This window comes from Corvus hawaiiensis, chromosome 5 (genome assembly GCF_020740725.1).
Source record: "Corvus hawaiiensis isolate bCorHaw1 chromosome 5, bCorHaw1.pri.cur, whole genome shotgun sequence".
In the NCBI taxonomy this organism is placed as follows: domain Eukaryota; kingdom Metazoa; phylum Chordata; class Aves; order Passeriformes; family Corvidae; genus Corvus; species Corvus hawaiiensis.
Window position 1 is genome coordinate 18,992,276 of NC_063217.1, and position 10,591 is coordinate 19,002,866.

The 10,591-nt window shown below is 42.1% G+C and overlaps 1 protein-coding gene across 4 annotated transcripts in view; it reads right to left on the reverse strand.

The window, feature by feature from the left end:
• CCDC149 (coiled-coil domain containing 149) overlaps window positions 1-9,850 on the reverse strand; it is a 52,409-nt gene extending 42,559 nt beyond the window's left edge. For 2 of the 4 annotated variants that reach the window (XM_048303780.1, XM_048303779.1), the window contains exons 1-3: window positions 9,660-9,850; window positions 846-1,007; window positions 278-316 (exon numbers count right to left, since the gene is read on the reverse strand). In XM_048303780.1, coding sequence (XP_048159737.1) covers window positions 278-316; window positions 846-1,007; window positions 9,660-9,707 — 249 coding nt within the window. In that variant the 5' untranslated portion in view covers window positions 9,708-9,850. Of the gene's footprint in view, window positions 1-277; window positions 317-845; window positions 1,008-5,116; window positions 6,089-9,659 lie in introns of all 4 variants that reach the window. The other 2 variants (XM_048303782.1, XM_048303781.1) reach the window with 2 other exon arrangements.
• Window positions 9,851-10,591: the final 741 nt, after the last annotated feature.

Genomic DNA, 10,591 nt, shown 5'->3' on the forward strand with positions numbered 1-10,591 from the left:
GAATAAACAACAAGGAGAACAATCTCAAGTCTCTGTACACTGACCAATTTCAGTCTCAGGTGAACAGGAAAGCAATAGCCATATATTCTAAATAATGATAGTTCAGGTATTTCAGAGTGAAATGTGTAGACCAAAGCAGAAGTCACAGTTTAAAGACTGAGCTCTTTAATATTCCGAAACGCTTGCTTTTTTATCAGATTTCTTAATTAATATTTTTATTCTTTTGCAAAGTACTCTTGTAGCAGATAAATAACAAAGAATGAAAAATAAATCCTACCTGTTTCCTCTTTTCAGGTGGAAGCGATGGATCCCCATCCTACAAATAAACAGATATATTTTATTGGCAGCTTATTTCTGAAACCAAAAACTGTATTAACTTCTGTGAATCTAATTGCAGAACATGTATTTTAACTGTTATAAAATTATTTTTTTAAATAGTAATGATTAATATCAGTAATACTAACTTCAACCTAAAAAAAATTATAAAGTTGAGGATTTGTTTACATTTCTAGAACAGCAGGTCATTACAAATTTGTGTTGCATTAATTTTCATACTGGTACATTAAGTTGCTGAGGAATAATAATACCACAGTCAGATTTTAAATGGAATTATCACTGAAACTAATTTCCTCAGAGCATGCACTGTTTCTGTGTCCTATATAACAGGCACTGCCTCATCAATGCAGAACAAATGAGTAATAACATGATCAGGGCTGTACAACTGCAGACTCCTGCAAACAAGTACCTAGACATTTTTACAGCAGCCATTATGGACTTCTTTCTAATTTTTTTTTGAGGTTCACCTTTGTCCCCCAGTTAAACAGTCTTCATAAAGAACAACCTACAATCAGCTCCCGATACTTCTTTTTCAGAGACTGGTGTCGTTCCCGCAGCTGGTTGGCCATAAGTTTGTACTGGTCTCTTTCTTGTTGACAAGTGTCCAGCTCTTTGGAAAGGATTAGCAATGCCTCCTTTTTACTTTCGAGCTTCCTTTTGCACACCAGATACTGCAGAAAAGAAAAAACCCATACATGTAACAAGCCATTTCTACCCAAGCCAGTACTGGATACAAGAGTCTCAAGTTCTGCTCTGAAAAGTTGAAGGAAGACTGCACAAGATCAAAGTCTGCCACAAGTCATCTTAGCTTATTAATAACAATCACAGGGAAGACATCTCATATAGAAAGCTTGAAATCCATCCATATGGCCACATGTTCACCTGACCACTGTGACTTAGAAAAATTAGCAATTTGAGTTTCTCATTCTTTTCCTCATTATACAATAGCATGAGGAACCTTGCAATTTGCCCAGCACCCCGGGAAGGCTGCTAGAAGGAAGAAGCATTTGCAAACTCCCTTTTCTACATGTGTTCAAAATATCCAGCTTCCAGGTAGCAACCAATCATTCCTGCTTCGCTTCCCACTGCCATCCTTCTACCAGCAATGTCCTCTGGGCTCAGCCTCCCAATTGGACACTGAAATGGGACCATGCTACAGCAGAAGGCATAGCATGAGTGATAATCAAAATTTACCTTGACTCTCAAACAATTAGTGCGATGCCCTTACAGCACAGGTAAAAGAAACTTAAATTACTCTGTGATACTACAGGCACATTGTAGATACAAAAATGCTGCTAGCAAGGATTTTCTTGCTATTTTCTAAGCCCATGAGAGACTCTTCTCTCTCACAGAAGAGGCAGCAGAGTTATGTAAACAACCAAACACCTGCAGCCTTGAAAAGTCTTGTTTATAGTACAGTAGAAAAATATTTTGACAATGGATGTTTTAGGATTTTAGCCAATCACCCCAAGGGGTGGCTGATCCTTTGTCCAATTAGACTATGAAGAAAAAAGTCTATAAAAGAGTTTATAAAATAATTAAATAAATCAATCTTGCTGCACAATTCCTGCCTGCTGGATCTTCTCTCCTCCTCCCTACGGCTGCGGGACACGGTGATAGGGCCTAGGACTGCGGTAATAGCACATGCTCGTTTGAGGCAAAAGAATGGGAAATAATGCAGGAATGCTGTGAACACCTAAAAGGAGAGGGAAGGCAGAGATGAGCCTTCCCCTGCAGCCACCACCTTTCATGTGAAGGGCTCATGCACTAAGCAAAGCAGAACTTGCAAATCTTAGCTGTTCTGCATTGGTCTGATCTGCTTCATTGCCTTTCCCCATTGAAAGAAAGAGTAACGTGTATGTCATCCTCAATGTTACCTATCAGAACTTTCAAGTAACTTTTTTCACTTAACATGATGTTCGATCAGCAGATTCTTATTACCCATCACTTGACACTGCTCATGCTAAAGTATATATTTCTATTTCTGATGTTACTGGCATAAGACATGGCTCTAAATACTTTCTGAATATGCTCTACAAGAGACCAAATACCACAGCAGTCATGAAAACAATTTATAGTTTCATTATATCCTCTGACAAGAATACTTTGTCATTATGGGCTCTTGCACAAAGCAAGAACGTCAGCACTTCCATACCGCTCAAGTCAGTGCTGTTCTTCGGGACAAAAATCATTCTTTGTATGTACTACTTGCTTGGAATTAACTTTAATTGTTAACCTCAATTTCAAGTCAATGAGAAAGGGAAAAATGAGTTTGGTATATTAGTACAGCCAACCTTTTCCAAAAATGGTAAATGCTTAGTTGCAAAAAAGTGGGAAGGGAATGAGAAAAGCAGTTCCAAGAAGGATTTGAACTCTCAAAAAGGACACTTCCACCTTGGATTAATTTTATTTCTGGCAATACTAAAGTTGAAATCCTGCCATAAATTTTCTGGATTATGATGCCTTGGCATCAACAAACGCAAGTGTACCTATGTACTTATGTCCTTACTGATACCTTACACAAATGTCAAATCCCTTGATAAAGGACTGAAAGGTATGAGAAGCTAAACTTTAATATTGTCAGCAAGTGATTATAATGACATGGTAAACTTCTTCAAACTTGATAAAGTAATTCCTTCCCTTACAGTGAAATGTTTGTCAATCTCTCTTCTTTTTTTCCCTGTTTCATCCCCTAAGTAATTCTAAAATATGCCTTCGCTAAATTGTTTTTAAATATTAACAATCTGATAGAGTAATTGCAAACAAAAATGAGTAAAAGCAAACCTCACAATCACTTTAAAAAAACCTCAACAGCCTAAAGCCCTGAACCAAGTAGCCTGTCCTGTTTCTTTAACAGGAAGAATCCCAGGAAGCATGAAGCTGGCCCATCCAGCCAACACCTGTGTGGAGCAGCGCAGCACACAGGGGGAATGGAAAGAAGCCAAACATCTTGCCTTATACACCCACAGCACCTGCAGGTGCCTGCAAGCCTTGCCTCGAGTGCTGCTGGATGGAACAGTGTATGAGAGGCAGAAGTGAACCGGAGCATGTGGATTAGACTGTAAAACCCAGTACTTACCCAGGAGGAAATACAGACCTAGCACCAAACAAACCTTGCGTCTGCCATGAGTCACAGCCCTCTACAAAGGACACACTCAGCACACGAGCAGGCTTCACCTTTTACAGCAGCACTGGCAGGGGCTGGGGAATTCTCAGCTACCTATTAGCCTGAGGGTAACGAACCATAAACAGATTGTGGGGACGGTAATGTTCAGGGTCTAAATGAAAAGGAATAATGATGGCCTCCTTGTTTAAAATCTGTTTGAACTAGATGAACTATATACTGATGATGTTGGCATCTCTCCCCAGTGCACTGTTTGGATTTTACTATAAAAATGACCACATAAAAGACTTTTTGGAGTAATTTTTGCCTTTTACACACACTGACTTTCCCAAATAAATGGAATAAAACCAGTAATAACATCATAATTTGTTTCCATGGGCTTATGGTACAAGAAACAATAAAGCCAGAGCATTTCTGTGGAATCTGATTATTCAACAGAGCCCTGTTTGCAGTTCCCATTACCATTACTGAAGGAAAACCAAATTTCACAAAGACAGGCCTCAAAGAGGTTATTCAATATATATGTTTCTGAATGTTAAAAGCCAATGTAGCAATAATGGCCATAAACTGACCCAATAACTGTACACCAGAAATGGGTTCTACACAGGGAAATAACTGAGTCCCATCAGTGATTTCCCTTATATGGACAAATAAGTGCAATAAAATTGGTATGCTGTCAAAAAGAACATAGGAGTGTGACAAGTCTTTTTGGAACAATGAAAGCAATAAGGCAAATTTTCTCAAACAGTCTGAAAAAAAGTATTCAATAGATGCTTCTGGCATTCACTCATATAGAGATTTCTTCCGCTGCAACTCAAGGAAAGCCTATATCTCAGGTACTCTCTATCAGTGAGACAAACAAGTGAATTCTATTATGCACTATAGCTACTATGAAATATTCTTGTTGTCTTTTGTTTTTAATTATTGGTACAAAATAATCTATTAATTTAAAAAACAAAGTTAAAACGAGAACCAGCTGCTATACATTCAATCTAAAAGCTACAACGTACAACTTTTCATATCTGTCTAGTGACTTTTATCTACCAATGTGCTGTTATCTGCAATAAAGCAAATTATAATTGCTACAAGGAAGATCGTAGTAATTAAAGGAATATGACATCCTATATTTCTGCCTGAACTGCTTTACAGCCAGATGACTACTTTAGTGAAATTGAGTAAAAAGAGACTGACATTACAGTAGAGTGTAACTGCTCCAAGGTGACCCTCTACATCAAACACTTACTATTTGTCCATTGCTATTTTTAGTGACAAATCTGGGTAGATCTCATTAATGACGCTGTAGACATGGTCTAATAATCTGATGAAGCTGGGACATGGTCAAGGTTTCAGACTTTCTTTTTTTAAACCAACAAACACACTGAATTCCTATCAGATTTTTTTTTTTTTTTAATTTGTACAAATTACTGGCCTGTATTTTGGTACTTAATGGCAATTAATGTCAAGGAAAACATCTAATTTCCTGAGAGTAGAAGCAGAGATACTATCTCCAATCTGTGCTTTGGAAACACTCTGGATCATATTCTGTCTCCTCTTGACACTCCAGGGCCTTGTGTCCTCAAATGCTGAAGGGCATCACATTGGGCCTTGACACCTATCATCTACCATGCTCTCTGAAAAACCATGGACTCTACTCACCATCTTTTAATAAGAGATCCAACTGCTACCGAACTGCCTTTATCAAATTTCTCCCAACTGTACTCTTGGAGACAATTTTGTTGTCGAAACTGAAGGGTCCCAAAATGCATTGCAATCTCACTGTTTGGAATATTTGTTGACTGTGTTTCTATAACGTTGCTCCCCTCGACTTCAGATTAAACTGTTAACTTATCTGAAAGAGTCAAGCACTCAGATCCAGAGAAATACACAATTACTGGCCATTTGCTTGCCATCTCCCTTCCTGATGTGATTTTTCTCTGATAAAACCGGAAACAATGCAGTGACCTTGGTTTTATTCCACCATATCAACCCTGCTTTTCCTGCTGCCCAGTTCTTGCTTCACTGGCTGCTTCTTGGCTGCTGAAACACAAAGCAGGCTGGTATCATTCAGTGATGACAGAAGTGATATAAGCAGCTCCTCAGAACATCATGTTCCTCAAGAACATCTTGATGACCATACTACACCACATCCTCTTCATTGGCCATTTAGGAATACCACAATTTAGTAGTTAACACTTCTGTGCAATGTGGCCCAGCCCTTAAAAGTTTTGTATGCTGTGCCTCCAATTACATTATTAATTTCTCTCTGTTTCACAACATCCCTGTGGGTCTCTTAGTCCAACCTGAAACAAGGAAACATGAAAAGCAACACTTGTTTTGTTGCCCAGAAGTCCAGCATGCAGGTCTTCATAGCACTCTCCCACAGCTCCTGAGAATTTTGGAGCACAGTAAATCACAGTGCCAGCTCTTTTAGCATTCTCATTTCATTTTCCAAATGTCAAAGTTGTTACAATGCCAACCCAACCAACCAGGGACCTCAGAATACCTGCTCCACTTTGTTCTTCCCTACAGCCACTGCATTTGTCCACATTAAGAAAAGCTGTGAAACTAGTGGCTCCAAAGCCTGTTGGCCCCTCATAGAGGTTTGGTGAATTACATTTCACGCTTTGTCTGAAAAGAAAACATGACAGAATGTAATAGAGATATTATGAACATGAAAATCTCACCAGTTTTCCTTTCTCTTCTCTCTTGTCCACATAAAAAATTGTGCAACCAATGGGAAAGGTACGCTCTGCCAATTACAAGCACGCTAGGTATCTCACTCTTCAGAACTCATGTCTTGAAATCATGTTGAAATCTAGCTATTTCAACTAGAACTACTGCTCCAAAATTACTCAGCAAGGGAGCTCAAGAGACAAGCATATCACCTCCTTCTTTGCCGCTGAAGACCATACACAGCCAATAACCAAGAAATAGCCTCTTGTGAATGACAAATTAAACAGAAACTACATTTCTTCAAACTAACTTTAGGAGGCAGCACCACATGTGAGTTGCTGGAAATAGCATACACTAAACACTCTAACATGTGGGAGGTGCAATCGAAAGAGAAGCATTTTGACATTGGATTTAATTCTACAAGTTGGCAAATCTGAGGGACCTTGAAGATCATCTAGTTCTAACCCTGCTGCCATGGGCAGGGACACCTTCAACTAGACCAAGTTGCTCAGACTCCCATCCAAACTGGCCTTGAACAACTCCAGGGATGCGGAAGAGGAATGGAATGTACTCTTGGGATAGTATTTTAAGATTTATGAAGATCACTGTTTTATGGAGGACTTAGGCCACCAGCAAGAAAGTTCTTGCTACAGCTCAGTCTCTTGTGTCAAATAAGCAAGATTATTGATTATTGATCAGGTCTTCACCTTAAAAGTTTACACTGACTTTTAGATACTCTAAACATGGGTCATTGAGTGACATAAACGTTAGATAAAAACCAAGAGTCCAGGCAGAAAAATTACATGGTAACCCAAGAGAGTAATAAATCTTATATATATATATATGCATCCATCACCAATACATGAACTTAGCTAGAGAACAGGTAAAATTTGTGTGGATTCTTGCTCCTGAAGTGGGTTCTTCTGCATCCAGTTTGTGAGATTATCAATGGAAATAATGACTCTTTTACACTCCTTCAGTATTTGCTAAGTTGGCTGTGTCCCAGTATTCCTACCCACGTCATCCTATTCCTTCAGTTTAAAGAATGCTCAAGGTACAGGTGGTGCAAAGATTGTTCAGAGTACCAGGTGCACACTAGGCCTGAAATGTGTGCGGCTGTAAAATAAGTGGAAATATACATAAACAGGGAGGCAAAAGAACAAGCAAGAAGTTAGTGGTGAGCATAATAAAAGCAGAGAAAGATATGTGAAAGGGTACAGAGCAAACGGCACCAAAATGGAACAAATGTCAAAAGGAAAAGAAGAATAAATATAGAAAAAGACTGAAACTGACAAAAGAATTTCTTCTTCTCTACAGAAAAATGAAAAGACAACCTACAAAAATACACTGTGTGTACAAGTGTTTGTGCATAAGGACCAAATGCGCATCCTACTACTTCACTTAACACCTGTAGTACCACAGTTTTAAAAATTACAGTTGCTTTGACAAGTATTTCAATTACTCCTACCTTTCAAATTTGGAGGATTGGGCTTATGCAAATGAGAAAGTATGTCACCACAGATCTGAACCCACCAACTTCTGGTCTTTTACACCAAGATTTTTAACCCCATCTTATGTTTTAACTGTCTACCATCAGCAATGGGACAGTGTTTGTTTAGAGCTACCATGTCTTTTCTTGCTTTTGTTACCTTGTATTTTGAAAGCATTTCAAGATGTTTATGAAATGGACAGGGGAAAAAAATTACCTAGCAGACACCGAAGCTAGAAGGCCTTGAGAAAATCTGTACCACTGAGGGATATGATAAATTCAAAAACCTTATTACAAGTTACTTCAGAAGTCTGAGCCACTTTCTCACATACCAATTAGGATGTTGGAGTTAATGAGTAAATCACATGGAGTGAATTACAACAGCCAAAGGAAGAAGAAGGCAAAAGAGGAAAACCTGTATCTTGACAGCACATACTACAGACTTCACCCAGAAAAACAGGCTGTAAGCCTGCTGTAGAAACAGAGAGAAAGGGAGGAAAGGGGAAATATAAGTCACTATGCCTCTAATTTTTCCTGAAAAAAAGAAATTATATGTATATTTAAGTATCTACAAAAATGTAGCTTAGCACAGTCACTAAACTTCACTACAATCAAGAAGCCCCTAAACTGAAGTCAGTGTTCAATTTCAGGACCAAGATTTCAGGTTAAACTATATAAAAAGTAAAAAAGTTCCATAGTAATTCTAAATTACTTTTTAAAGCACAGTATAGCAACATTTCCTCTGAACACACCTCATGACTTGTCTCTCATCTCTAACCCTTCCCTTCCATCTGAAACCATCCCCACCCCAAATAAAACTCCAATTGAGAAATGAGATGTTAGATTTAACACTGCATAAACAGGATACTACTGAAAGTGCACTGTTCACTTTCTCCTGGATCATTTTGTGTCTTTGCAAACACTGCGTGCATAGATAGGCCCCAATTCTGGATGTACTGTACTAGCAAAGATCTGGGGCCATACAAACTCCCACTGAAATCAACAGGAGCAGTGACAGGTTCAACATCCTAAACTCAAATATCTATTTGACAGGTCAGAGCCTTAGGCCTTACACTCAGTTAACATAATGGAGGCAAAGCCCTCCTGAAAACAGGGGAATTCACCTGTGTGCGTCATAGTGGAGGACAGTAGACTCAGCCAGGTTTATCCAGGCCCATGCTGTTTGCAAAGAAGTTTTATCTGCTAGCTGTAAGCATAAAAATACTATTTTTTATAGTAATGCAATGTAAAAATCAGCATGCCAGCTTACTTCATGAGTTTGGCTAATAAACAGATTTGACTTCAACAACACTCCTTTAAGTTATACTGACCTCAAGTTGGTGTGAGTTTGGTAACTTACCCTATGTGAAAACGTGTACCTGTAAACACTGGATCTTTTAATGGGGATGCAGTGGACAATTAAGTTTCTATTCATGTAATTGGAAAATCCTCCACCTGTTGAGGCTCATGTGCATGGTACTATTACATTCTTTTCTCCCATAGTATAAATGTCACCATGGGTCTCAAAACCCTTTCATGTGTGATTCAAGGGAAGTAAGTACACAAGGCATACGGCACAGGGGCAGCCCGGTCACCCAGGCCGGTTCCGCAGCTGCGCTGCGCTGCTCCGCTCCCCCGGGCCCGAGGCCTCGGCCATACTCGCGGCTCAGGGAATCCTCGGCGGTTTCAAACCAGCCGCAGCAGCGCCTACAACCTGCTCTCTGCAGCCCCAGGGCGGAAAACCCACGGAGAGGTTCGCAGGCCCTTGTCGCCGGTGCTCCGCAGCCGCGCGGCGCTGGGGCGGCAGCCCGACCAGGGGAGGGCCATCGGCAGACGTGACTGCAAAGCTCAGCCGTGACCGGCACAGCTCGGCGCCCCCCGCCCGCCGCTGCCGCCCGCTCGGCCGCGGGCCGGGTTCCTGCCGGCGGCTGTGCCCCTCTCCCCGGCATTTCCTCGGGGCGCGGGGAGCAGCCGGGCCCGCCCGCCGCTCTGCCTCGGTGCCCGGCGCCCCAGCCCGCGGCCACCCCGCCGCCTCACCTCGCTCAGCAACCCCTGCCAGTCGGTCTCGCTGCGGTGGGAGCTCATGGCTCCGGCGGGCCGCAGCGCCGGTGAGCGGCTCCTCCCGGCCCGGCCTTCGCCGAGCAGCCCGCTGGAGAGGCGGGGACTGCGGCCACCGCTGCCGGCCCGCCCTGCTCCCCGAGCGCCTTCGGGCCCGGCCGCACGGCCGAGCTGCCGGCAGGGCTGGGCCGCGGTGCCGGGGCAGGAGGGCCGGGCCGCAGGGAAGAGCGCTGGGGCCCGAGCGGCAGCTGCCGAGGGCTGTGCGGGAGTGTCTGGGGTGCGTGTCCCAGAGAAGGGTCCTCCTCTCTGTACGTGCGCCTCCTGCATAACAGCTTGGCACTGCTGCCATCCCAGGCTCTGGGGAGCAGTATCAGGGAGACTTTGGTATAATATATTTGTGTAACAAAATTATGTACACGCTTGTGTTGTGTGTGTAATGTAAGACGCAGCGGGAGGACAAAGCAACCATTTTCTGTGAACACGGTAGTGGAACACTGCCCACTTTGGGCATAGATCTCCGCTGTTACCCTATTCACGGAGGTGTAAATAACCTAATGACCCAGGACTTGGTCTGGCTTCATTTCCCCCTTGGCACAGACGCTCCTCCATCAGCACTGAAACCCAAGCACGGCACCCACACAGCGCTGCTCACCTTTCCTTGACACCTCTGCTCCAGCCATACCCTCCACGGCTCCCATGGGCACACGTCTCCATAGACCAGGTCTATCATGAGGCACATCATGTGCGATCTTTGTTGTACTCCTAACACGGCGAGTGTCCCCAGGACTTACATTTTCCAGGCCGAGTCCAAGCGTAACTACGTGGAGTATTTAAGCAGTTTAACCCACAGGTACTCTTTGTTTTAAATAACACCACAAACAGTACAAGACAACATGATAAAATATGCATGC